Source organism: Pistacia vera, unplaced genomic scaffold (genome assembly GCF_008641045.1).
Source record: "Pistacia vera cultivar Batoury unplaced genomic scaffold, PisVer_v2 Contig195, whole genome shotgun sequence".
Taxonomy (NCBI): Eukaryota; Viridiplantae; Streptophyta; class Magnoliopsida; order Sapindales; family Anacardiaceae; genus Pistacia; species Pistacia vera.
The window spans coordinates 795,264-813,300 of NW_022195996.1; the positions used below are offsets into that span (position 1 = coordinate 795,264).

At 36.6% G+C, this 18,037-nt stretch overlaps 2 protein-coding genes across 6 annotated transcripts; one reads left to right on the forward strand and one right to left on the reverse strand.

Moving 5' to 3' along the window:
- Window positions 1–545: 545 nt before the first annotated feature.
- LOC116127748 (protein PIN-LIKES 7-like) lies at window positions 546–2,156 on the forward strand. Its single transcript, XM_031413385.1, has 6 exons — window positions 546–663; window positions 783–904; window positions 1,006–1,350; window positions 1,604–1,656; window positions 1,805–1,935; window positions 2,032–2,156. The coding sequence occupies exons 1-6, from the start codon at window positions 546–548 to the stop codon at window positions 2,154–2,156; spliced, it is 894 nt and encodes a 297-aa protein (XP_031269245.1).
- A 566-nt stretch (window positions 2,157–2,722) lies between these two features.
- LOC116127756 (exosome complex exonuclease RRP44 homolog A) lies at window positions 2,723–17,891 on the reverse strand. 5 transcript variants are annotated; one of them, XM_031413393.1, is made up of 25 exons: window positions 17,663–17,891; window positions 13,604–13,700; window positions 13,340–13,497; window positions 13,197–13,252; window positions 12,955–13,077; window positions 12,654–12,784; window positions 12,324–12,564; window positions 11,877–12,027; window positions 11,488–11,728; window positions 11,139–11,295; window positions 10,933–11,001; window positions 10,295–10,420; window positions 10,089–10,141; window positions 8,886–8,992; window positions 7,363–7,417; window positions 7,179–7,278; window positions 5,740–5,851; window positions 5,001–5,121; window positions 4,517–4,576; window positions 4,321–4,426; window positions 4,143–4,238; window positions 3,593–3,674; window positions 3,433–3,498; window positions 2,941–3,141; window positions 2,723–2,853 (listed from the first exon to the last, which is right to left on the reverse strand). In XM_031413393.1, the coding sequence occupies exons 1-24, from the start codon at window positions 17,749–17,751 to the stop codon at window positions 2,943–2,945; spliced, it is 2,796 nt and encodes a 931-aa protein (XP_031269253.1). In that variant the 5' UTR covers window positions 17,752–17,891; the 3' UTR covers window positions 2,723–2,853; window positions 2,941–2,942. The 5 variants fall into 5 exon arrangements, with proteins under 5 accessions (XP_031269253.1, XP_031269252.1, XP_031269254.1 ...); XM_031413392.1 differs by having other exon boundaries at window positions 2,723–2,857; XM_031413394.1 differs by having other exon boundaries at window positions 2,936–3,141.
- Between the last annotated feature and the right edge of the window lie 146 nt (window positions 17,892–18,037).

The window sequence follows — 18,037 nt, forward strand, 5'->3', positions numbered from 1 at the left end:
GGTGTCAAGTACACAGGTCCTTCTATGCCAAACCTGCAACAACACCTTGTCAATTACACACATACAAACAAACAACTTCCTTAATCCTTCACAAAATTTTGCCACACAAAAACCATGCAACAATTTCTCTTAAAAAAAATATAAAAAAAATGTAAAATCAAGTTTCAGGATAGAACAGCCACTGTAAACAAAATAAAAGAACAAAAGATTGAAGGGGCCGTGGCATCAGCTGGAAAGTACTTATTTTCTTGGAGATTAGTAAAGTAAATGCAACATAGTTGCAGTTGAAAGTCAAACAATAAACACTGAGGTTAGAGTACATACTTGGGTACAAACACAATAAAACCATTAGATCTTATCTTCACTATCCTAGCCTCTGTGTCCGTAGGCCTGCAAGAGAAAAGACAAATTAGCACACTTCTTTGTGTGTGTGTGTGAGAGAGAGAGAGAGAGAGAGAATATCTGATAATACCGTTTTCTGAAGTAGATAAGAGTATGGAGCTCCACTGAGGCCCGACTAGCCAGTTGTTTGATACAGGTGGTTTATGCCGGTTAACATTGGACTCACTTTTCTATTTGGAGGCATTCTTGGATGGATAGTTGTCAAAATTCTGAGACCTAAGCCTTACCTTGAAGGCCTCATCATTGCTACATGTGCTTCTGGTAATTTACCTGTATATCTTTTTTTTTTGGGTAAACCCAATAATTGTATATTAATACAAACGGTCGTTCATATATTAAATATATTACCTTTAAACCCGTTCGATTGTTTATTGATACAGGGAACTTGGGAAATCTTCTCCTTATAGTTGTCCCTGCAATCTGTAACGAGGAAGGAAGTCCATTTGGGAATCGTAATGTTTGCAGCTCTGTTGGACTCTCATATGCATCTTTCTCCATGGCGGTAATGAATTATAATGCAATTCTTATTATCTAATTTCCAGTTTGTTTCTTTGTCTTGTGTCTGATACTAATTAATTTTGGTGGTGTTTTTGGGTAAGGCAGCTTGGTGGTTTCTACATATGGACTTACAGTTACCATCTGGTAAGAAGTTCATCAATTAAATACAAAGCACTTCAAGCTGCTGAAGATACATCTGAGTCTAAGGTGGCCAACAAGGATTTTGATGCCACCCCAGAAACTCGACTTCTCAAGGGAGAAGAGGATGAACAAAACGTATCTGTAAATGGGTCATTACCAAAGTCTACTTATGTAGATGCTGAAAGCCAAATTGTACCACAAGAATCAACTAGTCATCAGGATAAATCAAAGGAATCATCCTGTAAAAAGATACTTGAATTCTTTCACAAGATCGGGGAGGAGCTAATGGCACCTCCTACAATTGCCGCGGTGAGTCTTTTTTTTTTTCCGCCTACATTTATGTGCTTAATAAGAAGAGTTGTGAATTGAACTTGACTGACCGACAGATTGTTGGATTCATCTTTGGAGCGGTTACTTGGCTGAGAAACCTTATAATCGGTGATGGTGCTCCCTTGAGGGTGTTCCAAGACTCAATTAAAATAATTGGGTATGATTTATGACTCTGATATATTCATTCTCTCTTTGGATCTGCCAATAACTCAAAAGAGGGAAAATTTTGCAGGGATGGAACAATTCCATGTATAACACTTATACTTGGAGGCAATCTCATTCAAGGTAACTAAATTTCCCAATCTTCAGTATATATAAAAACCAATACAAGAATGAAGCAGACTCTTACGGGCTACGAATGTGTTAAAATTTTTACAGGTTTAAAATCTTCAACACTAAAGCCATTGGTGATCATAGCTGTGGTTTGTGTTAGATACATCGTACTTCCTATGATTGGTATATGGATTGTTAAAGGAGCTTCCACTCTTGGTTTCCTTCCATCGGACCCTTTATACCACTATGTGCTCATGATTCAATTCACTCTCCCACCTGCCATGAACATTGGTAAGTAGTTGCTCATGAGAGGACTCAGAAACCCAACTTGTGGGAACAAACCACGGATCTGACTTTTGCTTTTGGTTAATGCATGGATATGAACAGGTACAATGACCCAGTTGTTTGATGTGGCTCAAGAGGAATGTTCAGTCCTCTTTTTCTGGACATATTTAGTTTCAGCACTAGCACTCACGTCTTGGTCAACAGTCTACATGTGGATCTTGGCCTAAACACTTGTAGCTTAGGAGAGTGAAGAAGACAGAGACATATTGAGCACCAACTTGAATCTCTAAAACTTCTAAACCCTCTTCTTTTGTAGAATGAAGCAGGACATTTTAAACACAATACTAGAAAGCCTATGTCTATATCTATGCTGTAGTGAATGGTTTATCTTATATCAAGGGTAAACAGTAATCCGAAGAGTCCTTTCAATATATACATCCCTATAATGGGATTATTTTTTTGTTTCTTAGTATCTTTTGGGTGTGCAATATGAAGCTGAGGTTCCAATGAGTGGGTTTTGAAGATCTCGGTGGCTAGTAGGATTGTTGTGGGTTTTGAAGATGATTTCAGTTGCTAATATGAATGTGTTGTCCCTAAACACGAATGAAAGAGAAATTCGTGTATTTTTTTGGTAATCGATGATCATGTACATTTGGAAGGAGAAAAAAAGAAAGGATCAGTATTGGCACATTGCTTTTTTTCTGACAACAATGGAATCTATTGCTTAATATTAATCAAAATTTATGTATGTTTCAATCTTCCAATCTGGGCAGTGATACCAGATATAAAAGCCCACACGAATAAGGTGTTTAAATAGAACAAAACTATGATACAACATTCTTGCACTTGCACTTCCTCTTCCTATGGAACAGCAACCTATCCCCAAATCCAAATCTTTACACCACATGGCGATAAAACACAGCCCTAGCTTCATAAAAGAGATTGACACAAACATTAATTTAGTATTTTCTTCTTCAGCTAAAAATGTAGGGGAAGAAAGAGTTACCAAACTTTTAAATGAGGGTAAGTTGGAGTTTCGGCCGGTTGGGCTGGGGCTCCACAACCTCCATGTGAACCATCAACATTTGTAGAACACTGTAAGAGAGGCTACTATCCATCTTTATAATCTTCTGCTGCTGCTCATCTACGTACCATTCCCCACCTCCATTCTTGCCTCTTGGTGTCAAGTACACAGGTCCTTCTATGCCAAACCTGCAACAACACCTTGTCAATTACACACATACAAACAAACAACTTCCTTAATCCTTCACAAAATTTTGCCACACAAAAACCATGCAACAATTTCTCTTAAAAAAAATATAAAAAAAATGTAAAATCAAGTTTCAGGATAGAACAGCCACTGTAAACAAAATAAAAGAACAAAAGATTGAAGGGGCCGTGGCATCAGCTGGAAAGTACTTATTTTCTTGGAGATTAGTAAAGTAAATGCAACATAGTTGCAGTTGAAAGTCAAACAATAAACACTGAGGTTAGAGTACATACTTGGGTACAAACACAATAAAACCATTAGATCTTATCTTCACTATCCTAGCCTCTGTGTCCGTAGGCCTGCAAGAGAAAAGACAAATTAGCACACTTCTTTGTGTGTGTGTGTGTGTGTGAGAGAGAGAGAGAGAGAGAGAGAGAGAATATCTGATAATACCGTTTTCTGAAGTAGATAAGAGTATGGAGCTCCACTGAGGCCCGACTAGCCATCTGTGCATTCCTATGCCGATAATTCAAATCTGAAGAAAAGTATCAACAAGCAACAACCTTTAGATAGCTGAGATCACATCACGTAATCATCCCAAAATAAGTGGGATTTCAGAAATAAAAGCTAAGTAATATTTTTCATGGTAACAAGTAATAGAGTTGGATTTAATGGAGTGCACATGTGAAATATTAGATAATATCTTTGGATCCCAAAAGATTGGAGATGTGAGATGCGAAAGAGAAGCAACAAAATTAGAGCTTCCACAAGAGAAAAATCAGTAAGACATGATTGTAGGACTTTCAGTTTTATTGCCCTATGTTGGAGATGATTTTCAACTAATGGAAAATTGAAGAACACACCAGTTGCAAACAAAATATTTTCTATCGTGCAAAGATGAGAATATGACCATCAAGGACAGCTGTATGGTATCCAGGTATAAAACCAAGTGAAGGGTTTCATATAGCATGGCAGCAGAGTTTCAACAGGGAAGAAAACTTACTATCAGCAATACTAGTAAGTTGGGGTCTATCTTGGCATACTGGTGGGAGCTTGTATATTCCTAAAGACGCAGCAAGCAACCTGTGTACAACAACATCTGCAAGAAAAGAAGTTCCAAATTCAAATTACAAAATCTTGTCCACCAAACAGAACACTACAGAATTAATAGTCTAACTGACCAGCATATCTCCTTATAGGAGAGGTGAAATGAGTATACAGAGGCGCTGCAAGCCCGTAATGATGAAATTCTGGGGGCGTGAGATCTCCACTACAGAAATACACTGCCTGATTTGTAATTCAAGTCAAAAGTATTAGAATTTAGATGATTCATTGTCGTATTTTAAGGATTCACACATATTCAATCAAGTGAATTACCTGAGTCATACATCTCGTTGCCAGTATCCGAATCAGCTTATTGAAGTATGGATCGTCACTCTGGCAAACATTTTCAGTAAGAACCATACAGAGCATACAGAGCATCCAAATGGAAATGCAATACAAGTCACCAGTCAGAACCACAAGGTTTCAGATAAAACAAACACAGTGTACATGCAAAAGAAGCCTAGAAACAACTAATATACAAACCTCATTGGCTGAAAAGAAAACTAAAGAAAAACAAACTCAAAAATAGCCAATAAGCCAATGCTACACTGTTCAGTCAACATCTAACCTATGTGACTAGCACATTATGTTTGCTATAATTAAAAAAAAAAAAAAAATTCTAAATCTTAGAAAGTTGAACATGCATATCTAGCACAATATCTGTTCATGACAGAAAGTTTATAATGATATAAGTATATAGCCCAGAGTAGAGTATCCACTGTGCCAGTAAACAGATGCAATAACATAATAGTCTTACCACAGCATGGTCAAGTGAATCAGCCAGTGCTTTTGATGATGAAACATCCAAGTTGAGGCCAACAGCAGCAGCAGTACGCAGCAAAGGCTCAAGCATCTCTTTTGTTGGAGAAGGATGACGCCTGCACACAAAGCCAATGTCCATTATGTGTCCACTAACCACCACCACATAATTTTGAAGAAAAAATTGTTTTCATCTAGCATGCAGACATGACCCTTTAGTTCACAAAGATGCATTAAAGTTAATAATATTATTTGAGGAGAATTTAATCATGCCTTTAGCGTAAAAATCAAAATGCAATCACTTTTCCAACTGGCACACTAGTACAGTATGCTTCCTCAGAAATCTATTGAAGTCTGACTCCTGCAACTTGGTTTCAGTGAATAAATCACAAGATGACAGAAACAAGCCATCCACTGGTCCTTATCCAGTTGGTTCTAAGGGTCACTAACATGCAAGTATTTTTCCAGTGAGAAATAGGTTATATGTTGGAGATTAAAATTAGCCATTAATAAGGTAATAATTTATTGGCCATTGCTCACAAATGTAAACAAGCTATAATGCAATCATGAAGAATGCCTGCCAACAGTGGACCCATTGAAGAGAAAGCAGGGGTAAGTACAGTATACTGTCTGCACTCTAGAGCCTTATTAGAAAACAAAAGGAAAGTTAGGGTTTAGAAACAAGCGAAAAGAAAAAGGTTGATACACCAAACAAACAGAAAATCCACCAATTTTACCTTAACAGTGAGTACAGAGGAAAAGTTGTAAGGATTTGTTCAGCAACTGAAACATTAGCTGCAAGCATGAACTCCTCAACCATTTGGTTTGCTTCCCGAATCTGGTACATACCTGCAAAACAATTCATCAGAAAAAAATCAAAAGAAATCCAAAGCAATATGATTAATGGAATAAAATAAGTAGATAATGAAAGCTAGTAAATGCAACAGCAAATGAAGACCTGCAGGTGTAAGAATTCAAGTTAATCTACATGATGTAGCAACTTTTCTAAATAAAATAATATGGTCCCAGTAAAAGATAATGAGAAGGAAAGATGTCATGATTATCTTTGCAAGCAAATGTGAAATATACAACAATATAGACACCTCCATGACTTAAAAGAAAGACATGTTAGAATGAATGTTGGAGATGAAGCTAGCTGTAAGACGCCATGATTTAAGAAAAGCCACAAGAAGAAGATATTCCATATATGGTAAGATGCACAAACTCTGAAAGAAACTTCTAGGTAATATAACTATGCTTTACCAAAATACAAAGATTTCATACATATTAAGCCTGGTCAGAACATAATGTAACGTTATTAAAACAGCTTTTTTCTCAAAATCATGAATTCGATGTGTATATCTGTATATTCCATTCATTTTACAGATTTAGTCATACTCAACCAAATGCTGCACAACCAACAGATACCAGTTCTAATTTGCAGATCCAACACCCATGTTAATGACAAACCAAAGCATCTTTAGCACTGCTTCAACACAACATAGAATAACAATCATTTTCAAGCACAATATAACACCTCAAAGAAATGTCATTGACATGAAATTCAAGTCCGCAGGCTTGAAAAGAATAAATGTGAAGAACTCATCGGCGGAAGAGTTAAAATTTCTTAAATCCAAAATGCTAACACCAAGAAAGTTTACACAGTGACCAAAAATGCATGCTATATAGAAGCAAGAAAATTCAAAAAGAAAAAAAAAATAAAAGAAAGGAATATAAGGATTTTGACGTTGACAGAGAAAAAGATACCCATTCTTTGTGGTATAAAGTTCAACTTTTAGCCTCCCTTTGGTGTCAATGACAAAAAAAATTTCAAGATTCTTTTTTCTTCTTCATTCATTAAATTAGGAGTGAGTTCTGGGCTATTCATAGCCTTCATAATTGGGGGATTTTAAGTGGTTTTTGGTTGTTTTTAAAATCGTTGTCCGTTTTCTAGTGTACACTATGTATGGTTTTTTTTTTTCTCATGCTTGTCCTTCATTAGTAGACAACTTGTTCACTTTTGTATAGTTTTTTTCTTTTTTTACCAATACTCTTTCATAACTTTTTATCAAAAAGATAAATAATCATACCTATGAAGCAGCCGTGGGCCCAGGGACATAAGTATATATTTACAGTTGTATGGAGTTAAAAAGAATCTTCCATTCAGACAACATACCAATATCAAGAGGGTCATGAGTCTCTGTATCAATTTGAAATTTGACTTCAGCAGAGGCAAGAGTCAAGGCTCCTCTTTCAATACGTCTCTGCCTCATCACCTGCAGAATCATAAGAAGCAACTTTCTCAGAGGAATCCACTAATATCCCATGAACAAAGTAAAGCAGGCTCCAGGTAAGCATACCTTTGCCAGAGAATTCATATTTCTCAAATCTGTAGTTACTGGATCCATCAGTCGACTGCACAAACAATAAAATCAGTTGAATTGTTTCAATAAAAATGACACTCATAAAAGGGAAACAAAAAGTATAGACATATATTTGCATCATAAAACAGACAACCCATTAAGAATATATGCAAGTTCGTGCCAGCAAAAACAAATGAAATAAAGGAAATAAATTGATGGCACATAGATGCATGGTCACTGCTTAAATTATCATAACCAATCATCCATGAGCATTATGTAAATTTTCATAATCAACTCAGGAAGAAAAAGTCCTTTCTATTACTCAGATGTTGGAGCTGTTTAAGAAGTTTGAAACAAACAAACATCAGCTATGGGCCTGACTTTCAGTTTTCCAGGCTAATATATATATATATATATTTCCAGGCTAATATATATATATATATATATATGTATATTGTTGAACTATATTAAAGAAAAGATTGAGATGAGTACATCAATGGATTGGAAATCCACAAAGAGATCAAAATAATCAAAGGGGAAGAATTCGAAACAATGTCTCATAAATGGACACAATGTTTTCAAGAAATAAAGGTAAAAACTCAGGTTCTAAAGTGTAAACAGGATAAATGGCAGACACTTAATTTCAGCCAACAATCACGTTGATGAGGAAAGTCCACCAAGAGAACTACTAGTTTATTCCAGAAGAAGAAAAGATATGGCAAGAGATAATTCAAGAACTCAAATTAAGGGCAATCAATCTACAAAAATTAAGGAGCTGATTTCAAGGGAATAAATGGGGGAGGATTATTATGAGAATAAAAGAGATTACATTAGTAGTATATATACAGCCACTAGAGGACAACATGGCATCATGAGTATAATTTTCATTTGGGGCTCTTTAAGAGTTGTAATCGGGTTAATCCTGGAACAGTTGTTTTAATTCTTTAATTCCTCTTTTGTTTTCAATCTTCTCTGGAATTAATAAAATCAAGCTCCATTTCTTTATACACCGTTTTCACTCTAACAATAAACATCTTGACAGCATTGCCAATCAGTTTTGCAAAACTATTCTGCAACACCACAATTCAGCAACAATAATCCTATTCCATCTTCTAGTGAATATGATTCTGTCTTCACTAACAGCAAAAACTTCAAAACGCAGTGAACTAGAACTGGCTTACATCCTCTCAAGTGCACATCTAGTGATCCTTTAATTGTTCAGTTTCAAATTATATTGAACTTTGGCAATTATTCACCAAAAATCTCATGGATGATGTATGTGTCATATCAGCATACAACATATCAAGATAAAGCAACAGTTGCTTTCTTCCATTTGATAAGCTACTGGCATTTGATAATTAATATAAATGAAAAAGGTAAAGTCAACGGTAAAAGAGTATCTAGCAAGATATATTTAAAGAATTTGATAAGAGAAATGAAAGCATAAATAAAGACACATTTAAAGAAAACAAGTGAAGTGTATCCGCATACTAGAGAAAGGCAAAGTTAGAAAAAGGCACCTATCATCCATCCTAGCCTGAGCTTCAACATAAGACAATGCCGCACAGGATTTAATGACACTTTTTGAGTATCTTTTAGAAATAATCTCTGCTTCAGGTGTCATTTCCTGATATCAAATAACTTATTGAAGTGAGTATCCAAATACATACCCAAAAATAGTTTAGTCCAAACAACATGGGAGTGCTAGACAGTGAAGTATGTCCATATATACATTTTTTACATTAATCATGTAGCAAAAAAAAGGAAAAAATCTCCATAATAGAAGAGCAAAGTCCAACAAAAGAAAAAAAATCGAGTCAAAAACAGTATTTATTCAGCATGAAAGTAGTTCTTCAATCTTTAACACTTTTAAAGAGCTTCAGAATCATTAATTTATATAGTTTAAGTGTTTCACAACTGTTAAAGATCTACATATAGCAATGCCAAACTTACATATCGAATAACTAGACCTCTGTTGATGTTTTACTCCTTTTATAGTTATCACATTGAATCAAAATCCACTCAACCTCTCAAACTCGTGCAATAAATAATCAGTATATTTGACTCATGGGAAGTTGGAACAAAAGTTGACTATTTAGAAATATTTAGTCATATAATGGACTCCTGGTCACCAAGTGGTATAACAGAAAAGGGCAAAATGGGAAAGGCGAGGCATGACAAGGCGGGACAGATGGCAAGACAGTTGGCAAGGAAGCAAACGGCACAATGAAGGCTCAACAGATGGCAATTATTGGCAAGGAAGCAAATGGCACAATGAAGGCTCAACAGATGGCAATTATTGTTAGAGTTTGTTAAGAGGAGGGAATCTTGAGTGAGAATGAAAGGAGAGCAAGAGCGTAGGATAAAGCATGGAAAATTAGTAGAGAATTGTATAGGAGGAACTGACCCTCAAAGTTCAGTGTATTGCTGGATCTATTTCCATTTTCTGTTTGTTACAAATCTATTTCCCCTTAATACAGTTTTATTCCTGTTTTATTCCAGTTTAGTGTAGAGCTTGTGGTTGAATATTTGCTTTTACTTTTATTGCCTGTTAGTAAACGTGAGTCTGGGAGACTGGTTTCCATCAAACATACTATACACACACCAATCACACCGTGTAGTCTCTCACGCGTACTTGACAGCGCAAACAGAACAAGAGAGAGAGAATCCACAAAAATATCAGATGAGATTAGCACATGATCTAAAGTTAAAGGAACACATACCCAAATAACAGAGAACGCTAGCCTTTCCACATCAGCTCGAAGTGAACATATATCTACAAGCAAAATTAGTTATTAAGAGTGTTATAGAGCCTGAAAGAAAAATAAAAAGTCAACCATAAAACCTAAAAATACTTCATATAGCATACATGCGTTCAAATGAAGAACAAGAAATGTATATATAAAATGGCAAACACATGAATGCATACCTTCCGTCAGAGGTTTGGGCAGCATGTCGATTCGGCGCTCAACAAGGTAGACAGATGTGCCCCTTTTTGAGGCCTCATCATCAAGTGGAGTGCCCGGATGAACAAAATTTGTTACATCAGCTATATCTAATTGATTTTACTAAAGAAGAACGATTAAGTATCTGGTTTATGTTTAAAATAAAGAATGTCAGTAAAATTAAATACTAGGACTAACAGTAAACAGTGAATCATTTATATAACTCATAAACTTCAGCCATTGATATGTTGGACGAATGAGAAGAAACATGTTGGTCTAGCAGATTTAAACAAAGGAGGTATTGTGACTCAACCATTTTCCAGGTATGATATTGCAGATCATTAAAATTTGAGGGAATAATACAGATGAGGACACCTCAAATAGCATTGTAGCAGCTCTCCAAATGGAAGAAGTATTGAACCAATATATACATTTCAATGACTCCATTACTGTTCAAGGCTGGTGGGGAGTGAGAGAGAAACATATACTGAAAAGATAAAAGGTATGTTCACACTGTCATAAACTTTCAGAAACAAACATATTGCACATGTCAAATTTAAACTTCAGTGACATTGATATTGAAATTTTCTGCACGATTGAAAGTCAAAAATCTAGAGGATACGAACTCCAACTTCAAAATTGCCATTGGGAAGAGATTTACAATGTAGCGCATCATCAATATCCTTGCACCCTGAAAAAAAAATAAAAAACAGAAGCACAAATATTTCACAATTTTCAATATATCTCCATCATTCATCCTATATCCAGAATGTAGTATGGACAAGAGAATCAAGAATAAGCAAGAAGTATATCCCTTTAGTTACTCACCTGGAGGATCGACACTAAAGACACGCAGATGTCGCAAATCAAGCCTGACAGGACTGGCCAAATCTTCAGAGGACACCGACCATGGCAATGGTGGCAAGCATGCCAAAACTTGAGCAGAAAATGGCCTTGCATCTATATCGTTTTCAATCAGGACCATCTGCAGCAGACAAAAAAGTTTATGTCATTTTCATCTAAACTTTTACTGCTCCGTAATTTACTTCACAAAATCTCCTCTTCTCTACTAATTGTAAAGGAATTCCCCCTCCCAAAGCCCAGGGATCCTACACCCACCCACCCAACCACACACACACAGAGATATGCTTACAAAGATGAACTCATTATTGCATACCTCACTTTCAGTATCTCTGTCACCTATATCTCCTATGACCCGTACATAATGACCGGAAGGGTACCGAGATTGACGGTCCCAGGAATCAACCGCCACAATTATCCTCTTATCCAGAAGATTTCCAAGCTGCCGAGTCTGAATCCGAATCTTAGGAAATCTGCGATCTTTGGAGACAAATAAGGCATGGGCAATACTACCACTACCAGCAGGCATAGGCATTGGCTCCAAAGATCCACAATAACTGCATCAAATCATTACATTCACCACACAACTGATTAAGGACAAACTTGAATTTACCTATTTGAAGCAATGACAAGTAATACTCGAGGGACACAAGAAGTATAGCCAAACACAATCAAACAAAGAAGCATAGTAAGCAATCAACTTACGAATGCCAGTTCCGCTTTATGATTCCGACCACACGGCCGGAGGGACGACTAGGAACAGTATTTTCACCACCAGCAGTTACAAGATTTGAAGTTCTAGGAGCATCATCAGCACTGCTTGGAGCCAGATGTACATCATCCTCATTCTCATCATCTGTAACAGAATAAGATATTAAATATGAAATATGAAATAGGATAACACACTTAGAGAGTGAGTATAAGAAATTATCTTCTAAACAGAGAGAAAAAAAGAAGGAAGAAATTCAACTTCGCACATGTACAACTGACTGTCAAAAGAAATTACAATGAAAGAATGATATGATGTCATGTTTACTTAATCACAATTTGAAAGCGCAAATAGCAACAGCAATGAAACCAGATCTATGGTGGCTTGGTCATTAAACATGCATGCTACTTCTAGGAAGACCGAAAAGCACGATAGTAACTTACCTTCATCTGCTAAAGATAAGGATTTCTCCTCATGCCACTGCTCTTGAGGTAGAAGTTCCACAGCCACTATATCACCGTCAAAAGCTCTATTCATATTTGTACGTCCATAGATGATTATTTCATCACCAATACTCTCACTTCCAACATATGCTTCAAATGGATTGTAACGGTTAACACGAAGTTTTCCTTGATGGTATATTCCATGGCGCAACCCAGCAGTAATCTCAGACATGGGTTTATGCTGAACAAACAACAAGATCAATATACAATAGAAAGAGACAGTCCTTTATGGAAGACCGTAATCAAACAAATCAATGACTTAGAAGCCACCTCTGGGTAAATGACTTTCCTCTTTGACGGTCTCAAATCTTCAACATGTTCCATGTTTACGTCTTCAGATGCAGGTTGGACCAGCAGATCAAGCAAATTCGGCAGACCCAATGATTTCACATATGACTCAACTGAAATAAAGGCAAATTTTCAGCATTAAGCTTCATGGATAAAGTATTTCCACCAATAAGTAACAACAACAACGAAAAAAACAACAATAATTATCATTCTTGGAAGATTGAAAATCTAAGACCCGGCAAGGGAGCTGCTATGAGGGTAGGCAAAAAGATACTTTACATACTTGTCTCGGCAAAAATGCCCTCTTCAGTCGCCTTCCTCTTATTTTCTCTGTCATTAGTTAAAAGTAAAACCCGTGTTCCATCTCCAAGATGCTTCTGATACCACTGAGTGGCCACACGAATAGCTGAATCACAAGAAATGCATGCCACAGAGTAAAACAAACATTACAGCTACCACAACGTTAAGTACAAATCAAAGTCTACAAGAAAAACATCAAAATCAATTTCCTTACAAAGAACAAACCTCTATCATTTAAATCATTAGGACTTTCTTTATCCATTTTCTCAACATGTGTATCCCTGCATAAAGAATACCAAATTACACTAAAAATCAAGATAAAGTAAAGAAACACAGTAACACAACCACAGCTTAAAAAAGCAACTTACTTGTGAAATTTATTAGAAAAAACATAGAACCTCCTCAAAGAATTACTGCAAAGAGCTCTGATTCTATTGTAAACAGACACGTTCTTGTTCTTAACTTCATCCAACACCACCGATAGCACCACCACGTCATCAATCGCCGCATTCTCCAGCAAATCAATCTAAAAACTCAACGTTTCGAATAATTAAAAAAAAATATTTTAAAAAAACAAAAGGCATTCCATAACCGTAGTCAAACAAAACGAAGTGAAGTGAAATTCATTGAACCTGGTTGAGAACAACATTAGTATCGACAACGAGAATGGTGGAAGCAGTTAAACGAGCAACGGAAGAGTCGCAAGTTTTGCAAGACGAAGCTCCGCACCATATGTCGTCCCGCAGATACACTTCTCGAACTTCCTGCAAGTTCAGTGTATTGCTGGATCTATTTCCATTTTCTGTTTGTTACAAATCTATTTCCCCTTAATACAGTTTTATTCCTGTTTTATTCCAGTTTAGTGTAGAGCTTGTGGTTGAATATTTGCTTTTACTTTTATTGCCTGTTAGTAAACGTGAGTCTGGGAGACTGGTTTCCATCAAACATACTATACACACACCAATCACACCGTGTAGTCTCTCACGCGTACTTGACAGCGCAAACAGAACAAGAGAGAGAGAATCCACAAAAATATCAGATGAGATTAGCACATGATCTAAAGTTAAAGGAACACATACCCAAATAACAGAGAACGCTAGCCTTTCCACATCAGCTCGAAGTGAACATATATCTACAAGCAAAATTAGTTATTAAGAGTGTTATAGAGCCTGAAAGAAAAATAAAAAGTCAACCATAAAACCTAAAAATACTTCATATAGCATACATGCGTTCAAATGAAGAACAAGAAATGTATATATAAAATGGCAAACACATGAATGCATACCTTCCGTCAGAGGTTTGGGCAGCATGTCGATTCGGCGCTCAACAAGGTAGACAGATGTGCCCCTTTTTGAGGCCTCATCATCAAGTGGAGTGCCCGGATGAACAAAATTTGTTACATCAGCTATATCTAATTGATTTTACTAAAGAAGAACGATTAAGTATCTGGTTTATGTTTAAAATAAAGAATGTCAGTAAAATTAAATACTAGGACTAACAGTAAACAGTGAATCATTTATATAACTCATAAACTTCAGCCATTGATATGTTGGACGAATGAGAAGAAACATGTTGGTCTAGCAGATTTAAACAAAGGAGGTATTGTGACTCAACCATTTTCCAGGTATGATATTGCAGATCATTAAAATTTGAGGGAATAATACAGATGAGGACACCTCAAATAGCATTGTAGCAGCTCTCCAAATGGAAGAAGTATTGAACCAATATATACATTTCAATGACTCCATTACTGTTCAAGGCTGGTGGGGAGTGAGAGAGAAACATATACTGAAAAGATAAAAGGTATGTTCACACTGTCATAAACTTTCAGAAACAAACATATTGCACATGTCAAATTTAAACTTCAGTGACATTGATATTGAAATTTTCTGCACGATTGAAAGTCAAAAATCTAGAGGATACGAACTCCAACTTCAAAATTGCCATTGGGAAGAGATTTACAATGTAGCGCATCATCAATATCCTTGCACCCTGAAAAAAAAATAAAAAACAGAAGCACAAATATTTCACAATTTTCAATATATCTCCATCATTCATCCTATATCCAGAATGTAGTATGGACAAGAGAATCAAGAATAAGCAAGAAGTATATCCCTTTAGTTACTCACCTGGAGGATCGACACTAAAGACACGCAGATGTCGCAAATCAAGCCTGACAGGACTGGCCAAATCTTCAGAGGACACCGACCATGGCAATGGTGGCAAGCATGCCAAAACTTGAGCAGAAAATGGCCTTGCATCTATATCGTTTTCAATCAGGACCATCTGCAGCAGACAAAAAAGTTTATGTCATTTTCATCTAAACTTTTACTGCTCCGTAATTTACTTCACAAAATCTCCTCTTCTCTACTAATTGTAAAGGAATTCCCCCTCCCAAAGCCCAGGGATCCTACACCCACCCACCCAACCACACACACACAGAGATATGCTTACAAAGATGAACTCATTATTGCATACCTCACTTTCAGTATCTCTGTCACCTATATCTCCTATGACCCGTACATAATGACCGGAAGGGTACCGAGATTGACGGTCCCAGGAATCAACCGCCACAATTATCCTCTTATCCAGAAGATTTCCAAGCTGCCGAGTCTGAATCCGAATCTTAGGAAATCTGCGATCTTTGGAGACAAATAAGGCATGGGCAATACTACCACTACCAGCAGGCATAGGCATTGGCTCCAAAGATCCACAATAACTGCATCAAATCATTACATTCACCACACAACTGATTAAGGACAAACTTGAATTTACCTATTTGAAGCAATGACAAGTAATACTCGAGGGACACAAGAAGTATAGCCAAACACAATCAAACAAAGAAGCATAGTAAGCAATCAACTTACGAATGCCAGTTCCGCTTTATGATTCCGACCACACGGCCGGAGGGACGACTAGGAACAGTATTTTCACCACCAGCAGTTACAAGATTTGAAGTTCTAGGAGCATCATCAGCACTGCTTGGAGCCAGATGTACATCATCCTCATTCTCATCATCTGTAACAGAATAAGATATTAAATATGAAATATGAAATAGGATAACACACTTAGAGAGTGAGTATAAGAAATTATCTTCTAAACAGAGAGAAAAAAAGAAGGAAGAAATTCAACTTCGCACATGTACAACTGACTGTCAAAAGAAATTACAATGAAAGAATGATATGATGTCATGTTTACTTAATCACAATTTGAAAGCGCAAATAGCAACAGCAATGAAACCAGATCTATGGTGGCTTGGTCATTAAACATGCATGCTACTTCTAGGAAGACCGAAAAGCACGATAGTAACTTACCTTCATCTGCTAAAGATAAGGATTTCTCCTCATGCCACTGCTCTTGAGGTAGAAGTTCCACAGCCACTATATCACCGTCAAAAGCTCTATTCATATTTGTACGTCCATAGATGATTATTTCATCACCAATACTCTCACTTCCAACATATGCTTCAAATGGATTGTAACGGTTAACACGAAGTTTTCCTTGATGGTATATTCCATGGCGCAACCCAGCAGTAATCTCAGACATGGGTTTATGCTGAACAAACAACAAGATCAATATACAATAGAAAGAGACAGTCCTTTATGGAAGACCGTAATCAAACAAATCAATGACTTAGAAGCCACCTCTGGGTAAATGACTTTCCTCTTTGACGGTCTCAAATCTTCAACATGTTCCATGTTTACGTCTTCAGATGCAGGTTGGACCAGCAGATCAAGCAAATTCGGCAGACCCAATGATTTCACATATGACTCAACTGAAATAAAGGCAAATTTTCAGCATTAAGCTTCATGGATAAAGTATTTCCACCAATAAGTAACAACAACAACGAAAAAAACAACAATAATTATCATTCTTGGAAGATTGAAAATCTAAGACCCGGCAAGGGAGCTGCTATGAGGGTAGGCAAAAAGATACTTTACATACTTGTCTCGGCAAAAATGCCCTCTTCAGTCGCCTTCCTCTTATTTTCTCTGTCATTAGTTAAAAGTAAAACCCGTGTTCCATCTCCAAGATGCTTCTGATACCACTGAGTGGCCACACGAATAGCTGAATCACAAGAAATGCATGCCACAGAGTAAAACAAACATTACAGCTACCACAACGTTAAGTACAAATCAAAGTCTACAAGAAAAACATCAAAATCAATTTCCTTACAAAGAACAAACCTCTATCATTTAAATCATTAGGACTTTCTTTATCCATTTTCTCAACATGTGTATCCCTGCATAAAGAATACCAAATTACACTAAAAATCAAGATAAAGTAAAGAAACACAGTAACACAACCACAGCTTAAAAAAGCAACTTACTTGTGAAATTTATTAGAAAAAACATAGAACCTCCTCAAAGAATTACTGCAAAGAGCTCTGATTCTATTGTAAACAGACACGTTCTTGTTCTTAACTTCATCCAACACCACCGATAGCACCACCACGTCATCAATCGCCGCATTCTCCAGCAAATCAATCTAAAAACTCAACGTTTCGAATAATTAAAAAAAAATATTTTAAAAAAACAAAAGGCATTCCATAACCGTAGTCAAACAAAACGAAGTGAAGTGAAATTCATTGAACCTGGTTGAGAACAACATTAGTATCGACAACGAGAATGGTGGAAGCAGTTAAACGAGCAACGGAAGAGTCGCAAGTTTTGCAAGACGAAGCTCCGCACCATATGTCGTCCCGCAGATACACTTCTCGAACTTCCTTTTTTATTCTGTTATTTCTCGTTTTCTTGTTGAATACATTGCTCTTTAACATCTTTTTATTCTTTCTTCTTCAATTTTGTTCAGAGTTTAGCAGAAGCTCTGCAGGTTGTCGTTGTTGTTGCTGTTGCTGCTGCTGCGCTTTGGCTTTGCTTGAGAGTAGAAAAAAGTCGAGGGAATTGGAATTCTTTCTCTCTTTACGATTCATATTGTGTGAACAGAGATTCACCCGGGCTCAAGGTTTTAGATGAACCGGCCGAGGCCCAATTATAGGCCCATGCCAAGTTAATGGCCCATTTTTTTCCAGTTTTGAGCCGGGGTCAAACACACCTTTGAGTCCA

Coding starts and splice junctions, on each gene's coding strand:
- LOC116127748 (XM_031413385.1), top strand. CDS start 546: ATGCCGGTTAACATTGGACTCACTTTTCTATTTGGAGGCATTCTTGGA. Junction 664..782: donor CATTGCTACATGTGCTTCTG/GTAATTTACCTG, acceptor TTATTGATACAG/GGAACTTGGGAAATCTTCTC. Junction 905..1,005: donor ATGCATCTTTCTCCATGGCG/GTAATGAATTAT, acceptor TGGGTAAGGCAG/CTTGGTGGTTTCTACATATG.
- LOC116127756 (XM_031413393.1), bottom strand. CDS start 17,751: ATGTTAAAGAGCAATGTATTCAACAAGAAAACGAGAAATAACAGAATA. Junction 13,078..13,196: donor TAATGATTTAAATGATAGAG/GTTTGTTCTTTG, acceptor CTTGTGATTCAG/CTATTCGTGTGGCCACTCAG. Junction 5,122..5,739: donor CCTCTGTACTCACTGTTAAG/GTAAAATTGGTG, acceptor CTTTGTGTGCAG/GCGTCATCCTTCTCCAACAA.